At 40.1% G+C, this 24,180-nt stretch overlaps 1 protein-coding gene across 4 annotated transcripts in view; it reads right to left on the bottom strand.

The window, feature by feature from the left end:
• The window catches only part of nfia (nuclear factor I/A), a 347,682-nt gene that overhangs the window by 221,456 nt on the left and 102,046 nt on the right, over positions 1–24,180 (bottom strand). The window contains exon 1 of one of the 4 annotated variants that reach the window (XM_041791312.1): positions 19,019–19,145. The exons of the other annotated variants lie outside the window; for them this stretch is intronic. Within the exon in view, the coding sequence (XP_041647246.1) occupies positions 19,019–19,045 (27 nt within the window). The 5' untranslated portion in view covers positions 19,046–19,145. Of the gene's footprint in view, positions 1–19,018; positions 19,146–24,180 lie in introns of those variants that run through there. 4 annotated transcript variants of the gene reach the window in all.

The following is a 24,180-nucleotide window of genomic DNA, read 5'->3' as shown; positions in this document are numbered from 1 at the left end:
TTAGCAAAAAATTGCAAGTCAAGGCAATGGAAATATACAGACAAAAATAGAGGTTGACAATCAAAGCCTACTGTCTAAGTGTGGGGAAAAAATGATTAACATGACTTGCAATGTAGAATTCATGAGGTCAAATTTCTATTTTAAGGTTTTCTGGGGGAATAATATTTCAAATTAAGACATAAAATAGCCATATGTTGAGTATAACTGTTATAAGATTTCTCTTAAAGAGCTGCATACTTCTGCACAATGAAACCTGTTGAAAACATGCTGTATTTGGGGAATTTTATACTTTTTATCAGTGGAAGAGGGGGGAAAAGAATAAAGAAGCAGGAGCTGTAAATGCATGGACATCAAACATGCTATGTGCAGCAAAGTAGAAATAACAGAAGACAGAACTACCAAAGATGAAGAGCAGGAAGAAAAGAAAGACAGCAGAGGGATAGAGGTGGTTAAAGAAATGAAAAAGGGGTTAAAGGAGGCTGCAGAGTAAAACATTTAATTCTTTTAAACCAATCAGTCAGGACAGTTTCCAGCAGGAATCTGGTCTATGGGGGTCCGCCGGTCCTCAGAAACCCCACCAAAACCATGCTGGACTTACAGTGGATAGTGGATGTGCAGAGCATGAAGCAGCAGCATCACCACAAACAAACGTGGCCGTCTGCTCTCCCGGTGTGCAGGATTAAAGCGGCGTTATGAGGCTTCGGGCTGACGGAGACGTGCCGTCATTAAAGAGGGAATGTGGTCGGAATGCAAGTCCTGGATTAGACCCCAATTTGGAGCTGCTTACACCTGCCCCCCCCCCCCACCCCCCCGATTCCCAACCACCAAAAATCCACCACAAACCGAAGCGGGCTCATTCAGACAGACAAACATGCGGCGGCCTTTATGGCTCAGTTACACAACGTTCACAGGCACCGAGGCAGCATCAAACCAATGGGAACCATCAGGGATTGAAGCGGACAGAGGAGTCAGAATGACGGCCTGGACCTCCAGATGAAATGTTATTACAGCTGGTTAAAGCAATAAAAACTATTTCTAGAAAACCGCTGATTTGAAAGGAGACTTCGGCCCTGAGAGACACATTTTTACCAGGGGAAATTCTGTAATCATTGGCAGATTTTTTCACTGGTTTGTGTGAAGTCTTATTTTTGGTCTTTTCTAGAGATTAGTTGTAGTTTTCCTGCAGAAAAACGTCAGAAAAAGACAAAAAAGAGACTCTATCACTGTTTCTCTGCTGCGCTCGTATTTCAGACACCTGAGTTCTGTGAAGTTTATTCTACATAAAAAGGTTCCAAACCTGTTTTAACCAGGATTAATCTAAAGTTTTTTAGTGAAATTTTCTTTCACATCCTGATTGGTGGAGCTTTGAACACTTTAACATTTGTACCTATGGGAAAACGTAAAGTTACCACAACAGCTGAAAAAATCCCATTTCCTGATAAGTCTTCTTCATAAAAGAGCATTTCAACAATATAATAACTGGGGACTCTTGTTATGAAGAGCTTGCCAGAAAGATCACTGAATTAGCTAAGCTTCAGCTAAGCTAAAATTAGCAATGATTTAACATATCGCTGTCAGAGTTACAGCTTTATTTATTTATTTACAGCGGAGCCACAGCCAACCCTCTGAGACCAACGTTGTTTTAACGTTCCAGTGATGCCGTCCACACCTTTAGATTCATTACAGCAAGCCTGGAACTGTGACTTTTCCGTGTCTAAAGCAGTGTTACTCAACCCTGCTCCTCCAAAGAGCCAAATATTTGAAAAATACATTTACAAGAGCCACAATCTAAGTGGTGTAAAGTGGCAATTAAAATAAGTTAAAGGTGGCAAAAATAGTCAAAAAATGGCAAACACTGGGAGAAAAGTGGCAAAAATGGGTCAGAAGTGACCAAAACATGAGTTAAAGGCGGCAAAAATGGTCCAAAAGTGGCAACAGCGTGGCAAAAAGTGACTAAAATGTGCAAAAATCAGAAAAAAGGGTAGGAAAAATGGGAAAAAAGTGGCATTTAAATGCAAAAAAGCAGCTTAAATGGGTGAAAAGTGGCAAAAAAAGTGCAAAAAGCAGAATAAAAGGGGCAAAAATTGGTAAAAAGTGACAAAAAGAAGCAGCAAAAATGGGCCTAAAGTGGCAAACACTGTGAGAAAAGTGGCAAAACAGGGTGGAAGATGGCAAAATTTGGTGAGAAGTGGGAAAAAAACACTAGTTACAGGTGGCAAAAATGGTCCAAAAGTAGCAGGAGCAAGGCAAAAATGAGTGAAAAGTGACTAAAATGGACAAAAATCAGAAAAAAGGGTGGGAAAATTGGCAAAAAGAGGCATTTAATTGCAAAAACACAGATTAAAGGGTCAAAATTAGAAATAAAAAATTGGAATAAAAGTAGCAAAAAATTGCAAATAAGGGAAATGGAAATATGCAGACAAAAATGGAGGTTGACAATTAAAGCCTACTGTGTAAGTGTGGTTTATTGGTATTTGCTATGGATAATTTATGAGGTCAAATTTTCCATTTTAAGGTTTTCTGGGGAATAATATTTCAAACTGAGACAAAAAGAGCCACATGTTGAGAACCACTGCTCTAAAGATTAAATTCACACCAGTAAACATGATATTGAACGTCTTTAATCCATTTTTTAAATCTGTTCATGAATCGGTGTCTCTGCAGACAAGAAATGCTGTGAATAATGGCACAAATAAAGCCAGAGAAGATTTGGCACATTTTTCATGGGTGCAACCCACATACTCAGCTCTGCTGCTCATCCCACAAATGTATGATCCTTACAAATGTGGCTCCATTTAAAAGGGTATTAAACAGGCTTTCCAGCGGTATAAGATTTACTACCAAGAAGCGTTGTTACAACAAAGAAACAATCCACCAAACACAAGTTTCCTTACTTTTTGTTTTTAGATTAAATAATGACTGTGCCACTGCACTTGTGCACTTTTTTAACCGTTTATCATTCTCAAATATCATGACGTTTAAATATTTATATTTTTCTACTCCTTCACTCTCATGTAGCGCTCGTTTTCCACATTGTTCTGAAAGTTTAGGTGTTATAAATGTTTAGTCTCATGCAGATTTTGTAAATCAGTGCGTTCATGCTCTTGCTCTTATTTTGAAAGGACAGCTGAAGAGAGACGGGAGACTCGCAGAGAAAGAATGGGGAAGACATGCACCACCCTGCACTGGGACTGGGAAGAGATCTGACGGCCGGCGTGATGAGGACCCTAGCCTCTGTGTGGGTGCCAGCCCGCTGTTATTTTAGTTTTATTTCCTGCCATTCTGGCAGTTTGGTCGAACTAATTCACCCACACTTTACAGCATTTGGTGGTGGTTCATTTCCAACCCTGAAACTCACATAATATTACAGGGATCCTATCTGGTCAGCCTTTTTGTCACCAGGAAATAAAAAGGCAGCAGATCTCTGTGAGGAATAAGAGTGGATCATTCAGTTTTTAATTTCTAAAAGAGAATTTAGCAGAAGAGTCTGGATCACTGAGCTGATAACCCTCTGGATGTGCAGTTTGCTGTAAATCTCTAAAAGAAGAACAGCTTTGGGAAACAGATACGGCGGGATAAATATTGTTCTGTTTGGCTGTGGAGGTTTGGACGTTTGTCAGAGGAAACCTGTCATTTTCAGTTTGTTTGTGTAAACACAGACGAAGAAGAAGAAGAAGAAAAGAAAGGCTGCGAGGACACAGACGGACAGAAAACATCTTCATGGAACATTTCTTATTTGGATAAAACCCCTCAGAGGGTTACCGAGCAGGACGAGAGGGAGGGAGAGAAAGACGGGGGAGAAAAGAGGGGAGGGAGGCTGAACACCCCCACCACCTCCTCCTCCTGAGCCACGTATTGAAAAAAAAAAAAAACACACTTGACTATTCATAGATCAAAGCGGCTCACACACATCTTGATACGCACAAATCTCTCCGACTGAGGTGGCATGTGGACTCTCCACACTCACAACCTCACACATGCATGCACGCCGCACAAACCTCCGTCTAGATCACCGAGGAGTCCTCAAAGTTCAACCCTGCTTTATCAAACTTTTACTCAGTGCACCAGCAGGCACAAGTCCTCTAAATGCATCCTTCTCTCATAAACCCAGACGTTCAGCTGCTCCTAAAGACGCTCTTCAAACACTCTGCAGACTCTGCTGCAGGAAATGCAAAGTGGAGTCCAAAGCTGCTGAAATTTTGGGAAGTTTTGTTGCTTCTGCAAATGTTTTCATTGCAGTAGCTGAAATTCTCTCACAGATCAAGTCTGACAAACGTTGTCGGAGAGCAGCACTGCAAAAATCTCCTCAAAGTTCAAAATCAAAATAACATATTTTATAGTTTATGTGCAGACAGATGTCCTCTGCAAAACTCTAAAATATTTGCACATCCTTGCTGCATGAATCCAGATGTTGAACTGATCTTAACCTTTCAGACTCATCTGGATTTATTTGATTTTATTTCTACTCTTTTAGCAGTCGTCATCCAGTCAAACACATTCTTATTCAGGCAAACTTAAAGTTTCAGTCCAGCTGATTCAGAGTCTGAGTTTTTATGCACTTTTTCTCAGAGTCGATGCATGTTTTTGAAAAATGCAAGAAGAAATGTTGTGTTTTGTTTTTATAACTTTAAACTGAGAAATCAACTTGTGTAGTGTAGTTTGCTTTTTATTTAGATCAGGGGTGTCAAACTCAACGACAGCAGGGGCCGGATTCTGAACTTGGGTCTAACCTGAGGGGCTAACAGGGTCAAGATTTAACCATAAAATGTCAACTTTATTTTAGCCAGAGATGAATTATGGGGGTAAAAAACTTGGCACTGATAATAAATGATTTAAAAAGGTCAACATGACAAGAGTCAAAATCTGAGATAAAAAGTCAAATTTATAAGTTTAAAGATAAAAAGATGACATTTACAGTCAAAATGTTTTTAAAAGGCAAAATGTGAGATAGAATACTGAAACCATGAATTTTAAAATTCAACAACTGAGATAAAATTCAAAATAATTTTTAACAGATAAAATATGAGGTAAACATCGAAATCATGAGTTTCAAATGTCAAAATATGAAATAAAATAAAAAAAATATGATTTTTTAAGGTTAAAAAAATGAGATAAAAGTTAACGTTAGGAGTTGAAAAAGGTCAAAACGTGAGACAAAGTCAAAATTATGAGTTTAAAAGGTCAAAACTGAGATAAAATTAAACATCATGAGTTTTTACGGTAAAAAATGAGATAAAATTTAAAGTTAGGAGTTGAAAAAGGTCAAAATATTAAAAAGTCAAAGTTATGAGATGTAAAGGTTAAAATATGAGATAAAAAGTCAAACCATAACTTTTAGTCATAACTGTGAGATGCAAAATTGAAAATGTAGAGAAAACACTAAATTCTCCTACATTCCTGACTTTTTATCAAATTATTTTTACTGTTTACTTTTTCTAATTTTTATGACTCAACAGTGATGTTATAAATCATCAAGGTTAAGTTTACATTTTTATACTGGAGGGAATCTGCAGACCTCATACTGGTGGGCCAGTTAGAATAAAAATATGATACGATCTGATGGACCAGGTTTAACTGCACCACAGGCCAGATTTGGCCCCCAGGCCTTGAGTTTGACACCCGTGATTTTGAAAGTTAAACACTGATGTTTTGGACCTATAATCATGTCCATGTCTGATCTTCTCTCAGCAGGTTACAGCCATTTATCCTCTGACTAACCAGGTGTTGTTTTTGACAGAACTGTGGGCTTATTCTTCTATCAAATCTACTAAAAGTCCTACCATGAGTCTAACAGAGTCTTATTCATTTATAGGCAGGTATCGTTTCATTACAATGAAGCATCGACAAACACTGCATGGATCTTCCTGTTTAATCAGAACTCCACCGTGTTTCAGCGCTCAGTCGCTAAATTCACTCTGAGAATCTACGCTGCTCATGGGAAATGTGCAGGCTGGCAAATTAATCCACCTTAAAGATGCTTCTTATGTCTAAAGGGTCAAAGGTGAATGCTCTCCTCCTAGCTAACAGTGACAGATGTTCAACAGGAAGACCACTGGTCTCGCAAGGAGGCCACTGAGCATGCTCATAATGCTGTTCAGTTTAGGTCTGAGGTGTTTCCATGCAGGACTATTCTATCTCCTAATACACGATGGGGCCAGAGGTCCCATTCCTTGTTGGGACGGGGGATCCATGGGAAGCCCAGATTTATGGGAGTCCTAAATAGCATCAATAGCATCAGCTATTAAACTCGGTTTGAAGAAAGAAGGTGGAACTGGAAGTCAAGGGCTAAAGGTCAGGGCCGTGCCTAAGGCCGGCTGTTATACGACGGCATGTTTGGGCTAAAAAAATGTACGAGAATCAGGTCATTTTCAATTTTCAACAGTTGAAATGTTCAAAATTTACAAGAAACTAAAATGCAGAATTACTGAGGTCACAGGGTCGCCCTCAGAACCGTCTGATGAACCCAGAGAACGTGAGTCATTGATGATGTCAGTAGCATTGGTGCTAGCATCCTAGCTAACAGTTCCCTCATTTTGCACCTCAAACGTGTTAAAAAGTCGCTGGGTTTTAATTTTGGAACAATAAATTCATGCCATTTTTAAGCTTTTTTATGTTTGTCGCAACTTTTTTGCACCTTTAAGCCATTTTTTCCCACATTTGCCCATTTCATGCAACTTTTTGCTGTAGTTTGACCACTGAAAGCCCATTTTTGAGACTTCTTTTTGGAACTTCTATCCCATTTTTGCCAGGTTTATTTATTTTTTGCAATTTCTTGTCATTTTTTTCCACTTCAAACCAATTTTTGCTGCTTTTCACCCATTTGTGCCACTTCTTTTCACACATTGTTGACACTTTAGCCACTTTTTGAAATTTCGTTTTTGCACTTTTATCCCAGTTTTGCCACTTTTGGCACAGGTTTGTTATTTCTTTATACCATTTCGCGACTGCAGCCATTTTTTGCACAGCAGCGTGCATGTAGACATAACTAAGAGACTGGCGGTCACAGGTGCTACCCAGTGGACCAATCAGAGGGCTCACAGTCTGTGCTGTTTGGATGCATAGCTACATTTTTTGAGAAGTGATGCATCAGCTAGGCGGCGTGCAAACCAACAGTGTCAGCTACGGCGTTGCATCCGTGCAGAAGTATAAATCAAGTTTAGGATTAATGCTATCTACCTAGACCAGTGGTTGTCAACGCTGGGGTTGAGACCCCATTGGGGGTCACGAGACACTGAGAGGGGGTCTCCAGATGCCTCAAAAAACTAAGAACATTTTTTAAAATTACACTGTCACCAATTTTACCCAATTTTAACCCATTTTCATCATTTCTTCCCACCAATTTGACCAACTTTATCACATTTTTGCAACTTAAATCCCATTTTTTGTCCATTTTAAACCTTTTGTCTACTTTTTTCTGCCTGTTTTTGCCACTTCTAAACCGAATCTTGTCACTCTCTGCCTATTGTTGGCTCTGTTGGCACATTATTGTCACTGTTAACCCCTTTTATGCCACATTTCACAATTTGATATGCCCATTCTTGCCAGTTTCTGACTTTTTCTGCTTTAGCTAACTCTTTTTGCCAGTTTATATCAATTTTCATCCCATTTCACCAAATTTTTCCACCTATTTTTGCCACTTTAAAACCATTTCAGCCACTTTTGAATCCCTTTTCACCACTTAATATGCCCTTTTTGCCACTTTAAACCGTTTTTGACATATTTTGGTTATTTTATCACCACTATTATCTAATTTTTGGCATTTCTAACCCATTTCTGCTACTTTTAAACTCTAATTTCACCACCTTTCCCACCATTTTTAACCCATTTTAGCTATTTTTAACATATTTTAATTCTGTTTTTAACAAAAGGATCACTTTTGAGAGGGCTACTTACTACACAAGTGACTTAAAATGTGTTGCTCTGATAAGAGTGGTTATTATTCAGGTTAAATATAAAAAAAACACAGCCTAACTTTACAGTGGACCATGATTTTGTTGACCCCCAGTTTGGCTGGGATCCAGAAAGCTCTCCCATTCTTCCCCCCTAATGGGCGGCCTTGTCTCCACATGACTTTTCTAGAATGTTCATGGCCTTCAGGTACAGTGGGGGTCCCCGGTCTCTGGCACCTTTATTCTGGGGGTCGCGGGCTGAAAAGGTTGAGAACCAGTGACCTAGACTACCGTGATAAAAAGAGACAAACGACACATGGAGCATGCTCAGAACTCCTCATCCAGTTTGGGTATGGTTCAGGTGTGTATACAGGGGTAAACTGATCTCCAACCTCTGAATCTGTGTGTTTTAGTTTGAGTTCAAGTTCAAGCTTCCATGCATTTTAAAATTTCTAACTGCATGTAAACGAGTGAGACTCATTGGTTGATTTTAAAAACACTGGAGGTGTCTGACGCAGAAGAAGAAGAAGAAGAAGTGTGAGGCTAACCGCACCTATAAGGAGAAACATCCGTGTCGGTTTGAGCCTGAACGTGAGGAAGAATTTTTTAGGAGTGTTTTGGGTTCACTGTGAGGTTCTGGGTCGAAAATTTACAAAAATAAATCAGTTTTTTCTGCAGCTGTGGTGTCAGAAAGCGTTCAGCTCGCAGCTCTGAGGAGGAAACTGTATCTACGGGCTGTGCATTAGAGCGCCAGCTGCATCGCCTTCTTCTTTTTTTTTTATATAACATTGTTCACCCTCCTCGTCGGCGCTCTGAATACACACATTGTTTCTTCTTGGAGACGGTCCAGGAGAACGGGTTTGTCTCCAAAAACGCCTGGAGCCGCTCTGCAGCCAAAAACCTGCAGCGGCTCAAACCTCTGCAGGACGGCCAGAGCCGCTCCGCTCTGCTCCCCGTGTCCTCAGGCTCTTATTAGGACGACTGCTGGACGGATGATGTGTTCAGCCTCGTCTCCACACTCACACATTCCACAGTGGATCTGCAGCTCGGCGCTCTGGATGTTGGTTGGAGCCACATACCAACATTCCTCACAGCCCAGTGCAGCGTTTCAGCTTCCTGAGCCGCTCACACACACCAAACACTCTCACAGAGACGGTGCGCTCTGCTTTTTCACACTCTGCCTGTCTGTCGGCCACAAACACAATCCCACTTAACAAGTCACTCCGTCTCATATTCAGCCTCAAATCGAGCGTTTTTGTGCCGCGGGGGGAGATAATCCTTCTTGTTCTCCGTTTTCTGAAATGTGTCTCCAAACAGAATAATCCTGTTTCTGAGTCCGTGTCGAGAAAATGAGAAGCTCCGAGTTAGACAGAACCATGAAGTGATGTCAGACTCACGGCTTCTTTTAGGACAATCAGACACGTTTGCTCTCTTTAGTTGGAGATTTCCTGCAGTCTGTGCACGCTCTGCAAACATTTCCCTCCAATTCCAAACTCAAAAATCTGCTTCGGTTTCTGAAAACAAAAGAAAATCTGCTGTTTTATCCTCAGGGAAGCTTCTGTAAATTCAGGAATAACTAAAAACAAGCAAAGGGCTCCAGCAGAATCAAAACACAGCAAACTAGCTCAACCTGGTGGTTTTTAGACAGAAAAATGGAGCCTTTCTGGAGGATCTGTGCACCTGAAAAACTACAACCTTACGTACATGTTCAACTGTCAAATATCTGAACCCAAAATTCTGCTTCTGACCCCTAAAACAAAGAAGAACTGGCCCTTTTTGGTCCGAGCAGCGTCTGTTTAAACAAGCAGAAGGATTCAGCACAATCAGAAACAGCAAATCATGTCAAGCTTGTGGCTTTTTGGAAGAAAATAAAGCTTTTCTGGACAATTTGTGCACCCTCAAAACAACATATCATTTCATACGCATGAAATTCTCACAATTCAGCTCAACATCCTGCTTCTGACCCTACAATAAAGACATTTCAGCCTGTTTGGGCATGTTACCTGTCTATTCCTCTGTGCTTCTGTTAAAATGAGCTCTTTATTCTAGACAGCACTCCATGATCTCAACCTGACAGCTCCTGAACATTTAGGAGAAAGAGAATAAACTAAGAAGAGCAGGGGTGTCAAACTTAGTCACAGCAGGGGCCGGATTCTGGATTCAGGTCTAAGCTGAGGGCCCAACAGGGTCAACATTAAACCATAAACTGTCAGCTGTGTTTTCAAGGGTAATTCATTAGGGAGAGAAAAACGGATGATAAATGATTTTAAGATTGAGTATTAAAAAAAAAAAGTCAAAATCACGAGTGTCAAACTCAAGGCCCGGGGGCCAAATCTGGCCAGTGGAACGATTATATCTGGCCCACAAGATCTTCTCATATTTGTTATAACTGGCCCACCAGTATGAGGTCTGCAGATTTCCTCCAGTATAAAAATGTAAACTTCAGCTTGATTATTTAAAATATCCTTGTTAAACCATAAAAATCTGAAAAAGTAAAGAGATTTCATAAAAACTCAAAATGTGGGGAGAGAAATTAATATGTTTTATTTTCAATTTTGCTTCTCAAGATTGCAACTCAAACTTATGATTTTGACTTTTCATTTCATACTGTGACCTTTTCAACTCAGAATCTGGACTTTATATGTCACATTTTTATCTTTTAGATTCACAATTTTAAATTCTAAGTCATATTTTCATCTTTTCAACTCCTTTTGGCTTTTTAATCCCACGTTTGACTTTTAAAACAAGATTTCAATTATTTTCTCATATTTTGACATTTTGAATGAATGATTTGTACTTTTAATATCATATTTTGACCTTTTACACTCCCAATTTTGAATTTAAGTCTTATTTTTAACTTTTTAAGTCATCATTTTGAATTATAGCTCATATTTTGACATTTTCAACTTCTATTTTTTGTCTTTTTAATCCCATATTTTGACCTTTCAGACTCACAATTTAAAATTTTAAGTCATATTTTGACTTTTAAACTCATGATTTCAAATTTGATCTCATATTTTGACCTTTCAAACTCACAATTTCAACTTTCTCCTCATATATTTGCTCTTTTAAAACATTATTTGTCTATTTTTAATATCCTGTTCTGATCTTTTGAACCAATAAATTAAAATTTTTATCTCAGATTTGAGCCTTTAAACTTATCATTTTTACTTTTTGAATTTCTAAATGATTTATCATCATTTTTGTTCATATCTTGTTACTGGTGAAAATGAGGTTGACAGTTGTGGTTAAATGTTGACCCTGTTAACAGTCCTGCTGTGACTGAGTTTGACACCCCTGATGTAGAAAATAAAAAAGCTGAATTTGATGACCTGCAGAGGAAGGCTGAGATTTTTATGCAGAAACGAGCAACCATGAGATAATCTCCACCTGATGGTGTTTTTAAGTTTCTGTACGCTGTTATCAACCCTCACTTTGAGGATTTGTGCATTAACAAAAACAAAAAACCTCCTCAAATGAAAAATTGACAAAAATTTGGGCTTTAAATTCCGTTTCTGACTCCCAAACTAATAAACCTTTTTGTTCACGTTTCATTTTTTATCTTTCAAGCTTCAGAATAAAAAACAAGAACAAAAATGATTAAAATACGCCGATTTCTGTATGAAAACATGAAAAGATTTCAACTTTAAGAGCCTAATAAAGAGAAATGTGAGAAATTCTGCATCATTTAAAGCATAAACTGGTACTTCTGACATAAACAACACCTCCGTGGTTGAAATAATTACATTTTTCTGCATTTTTAAGGTTTTTTTGTTGAATGGTGCCAAGATCTTAGAAAAAGTCAGAACAAAGCAGATCGCTGCTGTAAAAAATCAAGATTTGACCTTTAGCAGGAGAAAATATTGATCGATTTGTGTTGGAAGCATTAAATTATTTCGACCTGCGGGTGTTTTTTGGCGTGTTGCAGGAAAATAAAAGATGCTGCAGCTTCTGTTTGCTGTGATTACGGCTGATTTTGCAGGAGAAATTCTGCCAGTTTATCCTGATTTAATCCCCTCTGCTGCCTCTCTCTTGTTTCTGGGTTTTGTTTGTTTGTTTGCATCTTAAAGCTGCGATGATGAGACGCTAAACGTGGGGTTATTTTGACGTGGAATCAGATGAAAATCCCGTCGTTTCTCCGGGAATAAAAACCCGGCTGGTTAAATCTCAGTGAGGAGCTTGGATGCGGCTCCCCGGGGTTCTCTCTTTCTCCTCGCTCGCTGTCTTTCTTTCAGCATTTTCCCTGCGAGGAAATCAGTGCCTGTGACCCTGCGAGGGAGCCGGAGAGGCGGGCCGAGGCTTACACGGTCCCCCCCTCTGCACCTCGCTGACAGATGTAATGGGCTCCCAATAACAGGCCCGTAACAACAAGCGGCTGAATAACAGCCATTTAGGGGAGCAATAATGCTAATCCGGCCGGCCGCCCACACCCGCACACTGAGGGAATTATCGCCGTGACACCCGGGCTCAGCCGCTCGCCCGCCTGGCCTCCGAAACACTGAACCTACACAGACACAGCAGCCAGGAAACACGACACAGAGAGACAGAGACGTAGCAGGGTTCAGCCAAATATCACCTCAGCAGAAGTCAGAGACACCCCAGAGCCAATCAGAGCCTGCCGGGACCCAGGAGAGGATCTGATCCCCCTCACACCGAAACACTCAGCACAAACGCTCTACGTGGGATATCACACATGCAGAAGAACACGCTCAGGAGGAGGGATTCAGCCGAGGGAACGCGTCTATCTGTGGAGATTTGTCCGTTTCCTGCAGACTTCAGCTCCTCTCGTTAATTTCATTTAAAATAAATCCAATAAATCAGGACGTTTCACAGAGACTGGAGCACCAGACGTGAATCTTTTTTGCACAATTGTTGAAAAATAAATAAAGTGCATCTTTAGATTTTACTGTCATGGACGCCTCTTATTTTCTGGTTTTATTTCTCTAATTTCCACTCATCATTTAGCCGTTCGTTTGGCACAAATGTTCTGATTTAGTAATGCATGCATCGACGAGTTTACAAAGCTTCTCTTTATAATAAATACAAATTTTAAAAATAACCCCAAAAAAAGCAAGATGCATGCTGGGAAAAATGAAAAAAAACACGCCAAAGATTCACAAAAATGACACAAAAATCCAAAATTGTAAAGGCTCTTAAGTGCGCTTTTTTATCGTAAAAATTAACGGATTCTAAGCGGAGCGCCACCTGCTGGCTGAAGGGCAAACAAAGGTGCAATTTTTCTGCTGAATGTTTGGGCCTGTATTACCAAAATAACATCAACCTAACAGGTTAAATTTCAGCTGTAAACAGAATTTAGGATGGAGACAAAGCCTCACTCATTTCTAGTCATAAATATAAAAACAGTGGAGTCTGCAGAGTCAGGTTAAAATATAAAAATAAAGTAGCAGCTCTGAAGCCAGCAGAAACATCCGTTTAAACCCTGATGTTTTTCTCTGAGCACATTTATGGAGCGACAGTCAGCTGATTATTGGTTGATAATCTGATTAAATTTCGTGTTGCACTTTCACATCGTCCTCAAACGCGCCCTAAAAAAAAAAAAAAAAAAGCTGAAGCTGCAGGCAGAAAATCAACATGACAGATGTGATTCTCTTCCTTCTTTTGGGGGGAATTTTTTGGAAGGAGGGACGCACCGGAGAGGACGGGAAGACGTCGGAGCAGCAGGAATTATCTGCGTTCACCACCTACTTAAACACTAGAATTAAATATCTGTCAGTCTGGATGTTTTGGATTCAAATTCAGAAATGCACATTGGAAATAAACATAAAAATATGATGTGTGATTTAGCTGAAGCTGATAAAATCATCTTGAATAATGGATGGGATCATTTCTGACGTTTTAAAGCATAAATGTGTGATTTGTTCTGTTTGATTTTCATACTTTTCTTTATCATTTTGATCTTATAATTTAATTCATTTTAATTCTAACCTTTCTGCTGCGGTTTAATGCTCCTAATGTTTTAAATCTATTTTTAACAGCTGTCAGCATGGATGGAGCTCTATAAATAAAAAACACCCTGGAAAGAGAAGAAGCTGAGCTGAAACTCACAAAAACCCCTGCTTATCCCTGGACCCTGATGCAAAAACCTCAGTGAGGAAAAATTATTTTAAAAAGACAAAAATGAGTCAAATTGAAGTGGTTAGTCAAATATGCAGAACGCTCTTATTTAAATGAAGGATTGTATTTCTAAATAAATCCGACAGGAGCTGCTGGGTGTGACAGGACGTCTGCTTTGACGTGTTTTTGTCATGTTTTGGTTCTGGCTGCAGGTCTGCTGTCACCTCAGGTCACCTTTCACACAAACATTTGGTTTTCTCTGCAGAGACTCTCCTTTTTTTCCCTGTCAGGCCTGAGCTTCCTCTGCGAGGCCTCGGCAGCAGCAGCAGGAAGGAAGGAAGCAATTAATGAAGAGATTCGCTTTGATTTTAAACCAATGGATCTACCTGCAGAGTCCAACAGCAGAGGACTGAAAAATCAAAAACCTGCAGAAGAGACGGATCTGAGGGAAACATGAGCTCACTGAAAGACGCATGATCACCAGCAGACATGCCATAAATGAAACCGGTTTAATATTTTGAATCTTTCTGCATGTGCACGCCTCCGTCTGTCTGCAGCCGAGGTCAGAGCACCACCAGAGCAAAGCTGGCACGGGTGAAAAGTTTGCACGACTGCCGGACAATTAATCAGGTTTCAATTTCAATTAAAAAGCAAGACAATCAGGATAAAACCAATCCTGAACCGCCCGCCGTGGTGCTGAGAGCTAAAGACGATAAAAGAAAGGCGCTGGCTGTGACAAATGTGTCTGAAACTCATGCACAAATCCAAGAGGAGTCATGTTTGATAAGCTCCATATCAATCACACTAATCCTGATTCAGATTCCTTCAATCAAGCCGAAACAAACGGCGGTCAAATCAACTTTGGCGTCTGAACTTTATGTGGTAAACCAGTGGTTCTCAACTGGTGGGTCACGACCCTTAAGTGGATCACTGAGCTGCTTTCAGCGGGTTGCCAAAGTCTGCCCTGGGGGGGGGGGGGGGGGCAGGAGCAGGAGCCGAGGATGTACGGAAGCCCTAGGAGGACTTTCCTCTCACTTTTGTGGGTGACGTGCAAACATGCTGCATCTCAAGGTTTTTGTTCTGGGGTGTCGTCTCTGTCTACTTGTGGACTGTCTGCATTTTTAAGTCTTCTTTAGACTCTAGAGAGAGAATCATCCAGAACATTTTCACAAGGGCCAGATTTAGTGGTGACAGAGACTCTGGGGGACTGGACTTTCCAATAAACAAACCTCTAATAAATATTTTGGTCTGGTATTTGTATTTTCTTTTAAATCCCAGAAAATTGGGCCCTCCCCGATTGTTATCTAGCACCAATATTAACTCATCTTTGACGCTTTTTAACCGCTTTTCACTACTTCATCTGACCATTTCTGCAACATTTTTTGCCAGTCTTAACCTATTTTGAGAATTTTTGCCACTTTTAAACCAAGTTTTGCCACTTTTTCACTACTTTGCCAGGATATTTTTGCAATATTTTGTCACCTTTAACATATTTTTTCATACTTTCTGACCCCTTTTGCCTCTCTAGCCCAATTCCTGCCATTCTTTTACTTATTTTTTAACCCTTTCCCTTCATGTATTATCCCCTTTGTACCACTCTTTTATCCATTTTTGCAACTTTTCATCTATTTTTCCTCCTTTTAACCCAGTTTTATTACTTTTAACCCATTTTTTATACTTTTTTTTTATCCCTTTTTCCTCTTTGAACCTATTTTCACCAGTTTTCCTGCCAGTTTTTGTCCCTTTGTGCTGCTCTCTTAACTCCTTTTCCCCAGTTCATCTGGCCATTTTTGCAGCGTTTCCACCAGTCTTAACCCATTTTTTAAAAATGTATCTTTAAAACATTTACTTGTAATGACCGACAGTGGATTTTTTTTGTTGTTGTTGTAAAAACAGCTCAAATGTTATATTATTTCAAACTATTTCAATATTCATTGTTTTTGTTGGATTTAACAGCTGCACAGATTTAAAGCCAAAAGACACTCTTAGAACCACATCATCTTCTTTTGCTCCTTGTCTGAATTTAATGACCTTCTCGGGGCCGGACAGGAAGCTTTGGGGGGCCTGATGTGGCCCTCGTGCCGCCTCTAGAGGGAGAAATGTGTGCAGAGCTTGGACCAATGTCCCCATGGGGATGAGGATCACATCGTACCATACCGTGCATCCAAAGATTTCATTCTGCTCCATTTTTGACGTGAAGGTAAGATGAGAGTTTCCATCTTGTGTTGGATTAAAAAAGTGGATTTTCTCATGATCATGTCTCAGTTTCTCAATAAGAGAAACCTAAGTGCATGCACGTGTCTTTGTTCCATCACATTTTGGTCCAAGCTGCAGCATTTGTCCTCAGATTCATCAGCTGGTTGAGTTTTCTGCTAAATTTGGGTCATGGTTTCTCCTTCAGGAGGTGTTGGAGAGTCCTGAGGAGAAACCATTAGCAGCATTCTTCTCTCTGCTCTTTGCTGATATTACAAACGCCTCGTCCTTCATTTCATTTTTGGATAAAAAGCGTAGGACCAGAGAAGTTCTTCACCTCGTCCCACGCCTTTTTAGTGCCTAAAATCATGAATCCTTAAAGGTCATTTTCTGTTTGTTGCTTGCCTGTTTTAAAGAGTTTAGAATAAATAAATGTATGCACAAATCACAGCAGCCTAACTTTACATGGGAAAGCGTGACCCAGGGGAGGGCCACATGTGCCCCCCTTCACTCAGGATGGCCTGCAGGTCACTCTCAAATATTGATCCATTTGAATTAGGGCTGAACCATCTGCAAAAATAATCTAATTGCAATTTTTTCCTGCAGTATTGCAATTGCGATATTTAGGTTCTTCAGTATTTCTGTTGTTGAACAAACATCAGCAAGAAATCCCTCTCTATTATAACAAGTATAATATCAGATAAGTTAAACTAGGGCTACATTTAGAAAATATATCTTTCTGGGATTTTGGCTCATATCGCAAATTTGGTATCAGTTGCTTTATTGAAGGGGATGATCATTTCTCATATTCTCATTTTGATGAAGAAAAATAAGTTAATGAGCAAGAAAATTAAGATTTTTGTAAAAAATAAAATAAAATAAAAAAGATATTTAAAGGTTTGAATCATGTATAAAGAAGTGATCCTCAACCTGTGGCTCTGGAGCCTCCTGTGGCTCTTTAATGTCTTCATTTTAAATATTATTCCCCCAGAAATCCTTAAGAAAGGGACACTTTTTTGCACTTTTCTATCCATTTAAGCTACCTTTTGCCATTGAATACCACTTTTTTCCCATTTCTCCATTTAAAGCTTTCTTTTTCCACTTTTTCCCTACTTTTTTGCCCATTTTGACCTTTTTTTTGCAACTTTTTACGTATTTTTGCCATTTTAATACAATTTTTGCCCCTTTTCACCTTTTTTCTCTGCATTTTCACCCATTTAAGATACTTATTATCATTAAATTCCACTTTTTTTACTAGTTTTTGCCCATTTTAGGCACTTTACACTCATTTTTTTCACGGTTTTGCCACTTTTGTACCATTTTATGTCAAGAGTAACTCATTTTTTGTCACATCTCACCCATTTTTGCTACTTTCTGACCCTTTTTCCAACTTTCCTCCCCATTTTTGCCTCTTTTCACCCATTTTTATTGCTTTTTGACCATTTCTGCCACCTTTAACTTATTGTTATTGCTGCTTAAGCCGTTGTTGCCACTTTTCATCACTTACATTGTGGCTCTTGCAAAGATATTTTTCATCAGTTTGGCTCTCTGGTTGAGTAACACTGGTATAAACTCATTGGAGGATGAGGTGCAGAGATGCACATGAAGAAGGTGGAGGCCATTCTGAGGAACATGGATCATCCACTTCATATCTCCCTAAATGACCAAAGAAACAACGGTGGTGGACGGCTCCTCTCTCTTCGTTGCAGGACGGAAAAATTTAGAAGATGTTTCCCACCATCAGCTATTAGACTTTAATTCTACCATAAACAGATGAGACTCCAGACACATTAATTCCTCTTCAGGATTAAATCAAGTTATTGAATTGTATAAAGCATAAAAAAAGAAAAAAGAACCTCTCAAACTGGTATTTTGACACTTTTCAGGTTAAAGAAATACTGCATTGTCTGCGATTTGAATATTGCAACATGCCATATTGTGATTTAATCTAATTTGCGATTAATTGCCCAGGCCTAATTTAAATCATGAGAAAACCTGCCTTCAGGAGCTCAAATCTGCACAACAGCATGCACAAATGCAAAAATGCACTAGAATATTAAAAATGTAAAAATAGACATATTTCTAGAATAACCTTTGATTGCTGGATCATGGTGTAGACTAGATGATAAATTAGAGATTTAATGGGCTGTAAATGTTTCCTTATAAAGCTTTAATGAATGCATTAGAATCAAAAATAAAAACTAAATAAAGTTCACTTTAATAACTTTTAAATGCTCTGTTCAGTGCACTAAAAAAGGCTTAAATTGGCTCTTATTCTGCAGTAATCCTGTGGCATTCTGCACTAAAATACAAAGGCTGATATTTTAAATTCCCTGTCCTCGTTATTTTGGTCCAAATAAAAGCAGGCAGTGACATTTTTCAAGCGTTTGGTGCTCTGGCAGTAAGAATAAAATTCATGTGTTCCTCGTGGAGTCCGAAGTTGCCCATCCTGGCCGTAAACAGCCGCTAAAAACGATGCGGATCCAGAACCGTGCAGCGGCTCTTCCCGTTCACTCCGTCCGAGCTGCGAGCGTCCGAGCGCGGCTCCAGCTGGAGGAAGAGCCGGGGGAGAGCGAGCCTCAGCCCGCAGAGCCAGCCGCTTTTAAACAGCACACAACAAGTCGAAACCAAGGCGGGAAAGTTGGCCAAAGACAGGGAGAGTAAATAATGAAATAAGAGCGAAGTTTGGAGTCGCCATGTGCAGCAGGAGCGCGGAGGAGGACGAGGAGAGCGCAGACCGACTATAGGCAGCAGTCCTATACGGGTGGGGGGGGGTGGGGGGGTCTATAGTGGGTCTATAGGAGAGCTGCAGCCTCACTGACACCAGCACACAAGGTAAAAAGTAGTAAAAGAGGACTCACCTGTGTCAGACATAGCGGAGAATACATATCTGTCTTAGATCTGGAAGGTGTGTGTGTTAATGTGTGTGTGGGGGGTGACTGTAACTCCAGTGAGTGAAAAAGGAAAGAACAGAAAAAAGGAGAGAGATAGAGGGGGAAATCGAGCCCTCCTGGTGCCCCCTTTGCTTTCACATTTCCACCCCGCGCTGAACTTTGAGCCTCCTCGGCTTACATGGACTGTCCCGACCTGTTAGAGGCCCCGAAGCGCACAACTTTCAGCGGCAACATCTCCGGCAACAAGAGGAGGGAAAGTCCCGTTAGAGAAGCTCAGACAGGGGAGAGGTGGTGGACGGTGCAAATCTCCAAATCTCCACAAAGTGCATCTCAAAGCGCCGGAGATCCGCGGCGACCGGCGGACCTCGGCAGCGTGTGTATCCGTCCCGCGGTGCGCTGTGTCCGGCGTGAGGCGGCGCGGCTCCTCGGTGTTCGGGACGGAGGGGTGGAGCAGCAGCAGCAGCGTGAGCGAGGAGTCCCGGGGAAGAGGAGGAAGAAAGAAGGCAAACGCGGGATCCCTGAGCTGCCACACGGCCGCCTCGCCTCTGAAACTACCGACAGCTGCTTTCCGTTAATTTAGAGAGAGAGAGGGAGAGGGAGAGAGAGAGAGAGTGTCGGCGTGTTGTCCCAAACGCGGAGAGGAGCAGAGCGCCACCTCCTCTGCGCTCCTCTGCTCAGCCTGTCTGCCGCTCCGAGCGCACCGACCTCCGCTGCTCCACCGACCGACTGCGACGATGTGTGTGTGAGAGAGAGAGTGTGTGTGAGTGACCCTGCAGAGCTGAAACTGATCACACACTCTGCTGATCGATCAAAGAGGAGCATCGATCCTCCGCAACGTTTCACCACAAAACTGGGAGACCGCCGCTGCTGCCGGAGTGTGCGTGTGTGTGTGTGTGTGTGTGTGTGTGTGTTAGACCGGGATCCCAGTGTATTCCTGGGAGCATTGGGGAGAAACCCAATGATTCTCAGGACTCTGGGACCCCAGGAAAGGTGTGTACCCATTTTTAACATTTTTGTCACATGTCCTGACAGTTCATGAATACACGCAGGTGTGTGTGTGTGGGTGTGTGTTTGTGTGTGTGTTTATATGTTAGACCGGGACACCGCTTATCGGATATCAATCTGAGCACACTGAGGGATATTGATCAGGATTATCAATCTGATCACTCTGATGGTTATTGATCAGGATTATCAATCTGATCACACTGAGGGTTATTGATCAGGGTTATCAATCTGATCACTCTGAGGGTTATTGATAAGGATTATCAATCAGATCACTCTGTGGGTTATTGATCGGGATTATCAATCCTTTCACTCTGAGGGTTATTGATCAGGATTATCAATCAGATCACTCTGTGGGTTACTGATCAGAAATATCAATCAGATCACTCTGAGGGTTATTGATCAGGAATATGAATCTGATTACTCTGAGGGTTATTGATCAGGATTATTAATCAGATCACACTGAGGGTTATTGATCAGGAATATGAATCTGATCACACTGAGGGTTATTGATCAGGAATATGAATCTGATTACTCTGAGGGTTATTGATCAGGATTATTAATCTGATCACTCTGAGGGTTATTGATTGGGGTTATGAATCTGATCACTCTGAGGGTTATTGATCAGGATTATTAATCAGATCACACTGAGGATTATTGATCAGGAATATGAATCTGATTACTCTGAGGGTTATTGATCAGGATTATCGATCTGATCACACTGAGGATTATTGATCAGGAATATGAATCTGATTACTCTGAGGGTTATTGATCAGGATTATCAATCTGATCACTCTGAGGGTTATTGATTGGGGTTATGAATCTGATCACTCTGAGGATTATTGATCAGGATTATCAATCAGATCACACTGAGGGTTATTGATCAGGATTATGAATCCGATCACACTGAGGGTTATTGATCGGGATTATGAATCCGATCACACTGAGGGTTATTGATCAGGATTATGAATCTGATCACACTGAGGATTATTGATCAGGAATATGAATCTGATTACTCTGAGGGTTATTGATCAGGATTATCGATCTGATCACTCTGAGGGTTATTGATCGGGGTTATGAATCTGATCACTCTGAGGATTATTGATTGGGGTTACGAATCCGATCACACTGAGGGTTATTGATCGGGATTATAAATCCAATCACTTAATATGCCAATTTTTGCCACTTCAACACACTTTTGCCATTTTCTTTGGTTATTTGTTTCCACTTTAATGTAATTTTGGGCATTTCTAACCCAGTTCTGCTATTTTTAAAATCTCATTTCACCACCTTTCTCACCATTTTTGTGATTATTATCCCATATTAGGTATTTTAAACATATTTTAATTCTGTTTTAAACAAAAGGATTTACATTTTTAAGAGGGCTACTTACTAAATAAATGAATTAAAATTATTTCTCTGATAAGAGTGGTTATTATTCAGGTTAAATATAAAACACCACAGCTTAACTTTACAGTGGACCAGGATTTTGCTGGCCCCCAGTTTGGCTGGGCCCCAGAAAGCTCTCCCATTCTTCCCCCTTATAGACGGCCTTGTCTACACACGACTATTCCTGAATTTGCATGACTGTGTTCAGCCACCTTCAGGTATAGATATTGCAAAATGTTTAAAATCGCAATAATATGGAATCTTGATCCAAGTATGGTGATAATACGGTATCGTGGGGCCACTAGTGATACCCAGCTCTAGTAAATCTGAGCAGCAGTCGGGGTCCAGGACAAATTCAGGGACAGACACGAGCACTGCATCATCTATAATGTATCATACATCCATGAATTTGATTATATTCTGTTTAGCACAACATAAATGACATTTCAGTCATTTTCTTGAAATGTGGACTCTTTTATCTCCCTAATAATGATCGTTAATTTACTGATGCGACTGCAGAGGCAAAAATATGGTACTGTATTTTACATCCATATGGGTCATTCTGCTCCTACCTGCCATGAGAAGTGGATTTGGGTGTTTTCTTGAGATCACAGTGTATTAATCCTGTTATCTTGTGAAACAATTCTGGTCTTCCCTGATTGTGTGATGGGAAATGTGCAGTTTGTGTTCTTTTACATGTGTTGGTAAATGTGTGCAGAACTTACAACCTCCCAGCAGGAGCAGTTAGGTGCATCACATCTTAGGGATGCACAATATTATCAGTCTGGTATCCGTATCAGCAGATATTAGCTTAAAAAGGAAATTATCAGGATTGGCAGATATCAAAATTTCTGCATATATTTACATCCAATATTTTGCCTGCGTATTTCAGCATATATCGACATTATTGTCCATATCTACTAATAAATTAGTGGACTTTTAGTCTGAACCAAGAGACCTATGTCAGGTGAGGTCTTTTTCTTTATTTATCCTCGTTCTTTAAACTTTAATGTGTTTTTTAAGGACTAAAGTTTTTTTCCTTGGTCATCCTTGAACCTTAAAGTATCCAAAAAGACTGACATTATTTGTACGAGAAGCATATTTAAATATTGATATTGATATCGGTATCGGTTTAAATTCAATCTGTCAGCATATCGGATATCGGCAAAAATCCAATATCGTGCATCCCTATCACATATCCATGGTAGCAGCTCTTATCGTAAAGGTATTTCATTTTACATTTTGGTCAGGTCCCAAGATTCCAGCCTAAACAGTTTTCTAATTTTGCCCTTCTATGGACTGGCTGCTGTGGAGGCAGAGATATTGTATCACATCATAGGGTAGGGCAGTGGTTTTCAACCTTGGGAGTCGTGAGACACCAAGAGGGGGTCTCCAGATGCTCTAAAAAATGGAGAGTATTTTTTAAATTACACTGTTGCCCCTTTGCACCAATTTTGCCAAATTTGAATACCTTGTCATTATTTTTTCCCCCCAATTTTAACACATTTTTGCCATTTAACTCAGATTTTGCCCATTTTAAAGTCTTTCCACCACTTTTTTCTGCCTGATTTTGCCACTTAAGCCCAAATTTGCCTCTGTTGACCCATTAGTGCCACTATTAACCACTTTTAACACCCAACTGTCCCCATTTTAACCATATTTCTCTACTTGATATGCTAATTCTAATTTTAACCAATTTCTGCCAATATCAGCCAATTTTTCTTTCTCAGTTAACCTTTTGTTGCCAGTTTATATCAATTTTCCATCCCATTTCACCAAATTTCCACCCATTTTTGCCAATTTAAAGCCACTTCAGCCATTTGTAAACTCCCTTTTACCACTTTTTATGCCCATTTTTGCCACTTAACCCATTTTTTGCCATTTTTTGGTAATTTTTGCCATTTTTATCTAATTTCTGCCACTTCTAACTCATTACTGCTACTTTAAAAAATTCAATTTCACCACTTAACTTTACAATGGAGCACAATTTTGCTGACCTCCATGGGCCCAGAAGTACAGTAACCTGATAGTAACCCTCTGCTGAGCAGCTCCAACAACAAACCCACACTTGAACCATCCACAAACCGTTGAACGTGTCCACAGAGCTGCAGAGATGTGGATGAGAATCTGATGGTCAGAGGAGCAGATCCATGAGATCTGACACGATCCGCTTCAATCACAGCTTATTGAAGGTCTATTCCCCCTAAATCTATGAAACTATGAAAATATTGATGTTATTATGACTTTAAGTCAATCTTACATAACTCTCACTTATGTAATATCGATGAGATCAGAGGGATCAAGTTTCCAATCAGCTGTTTCTCCAGTATAAACTAAATATCATCACTTTATTGATTGATTTATGACTCCAATCCTGAGGGAGAGATCCAGAAACAGCTGCAGGATCGAGCATTATTTCACATCTGTGTTTAATTATATTCATGTGCATACGGTGCACTTATTTTTATGCTCTTATTACATAATGAGAGCCTATTCAAGGAACACCGCTTGGGTTTTCTATGAACAACCTTTTTAAAAGTTCCTGCACAAATTTCTGTTCTGTTTATAGACGAGGCCGTGGAGCAGCTTCAACATGTGAGAATAAAACAGAAAGGCATCCATTCATACGTGCTTTCTCTCAGACATAGAGACCCAAACCTCCTCACCTGTTTAGATTTTATATGAGTAAAAAGTGTTTTAAAGCACCAAAAAAAGAAATGATTTAGCTGCTTCTGCCT

Source organism: Cheilinus undulatus, linkage group 7, assembly GCF_018320785.1.
Source record: "Cheilinus undulatus linkage group 7, ASM1832078v1, whole genome shotgun sequence".
In the NCBI taxonomy this organism is placed as follows: domain Eukaryota; kingdom Metazoa; phylum Chordata; class Actinopteri; order Labriformes; family Labridae; genus Cheilinus; species Cheilinus undulatus.
This window is presented reverse-complemented; position numbering and strand designations above follow the sequence as displayed.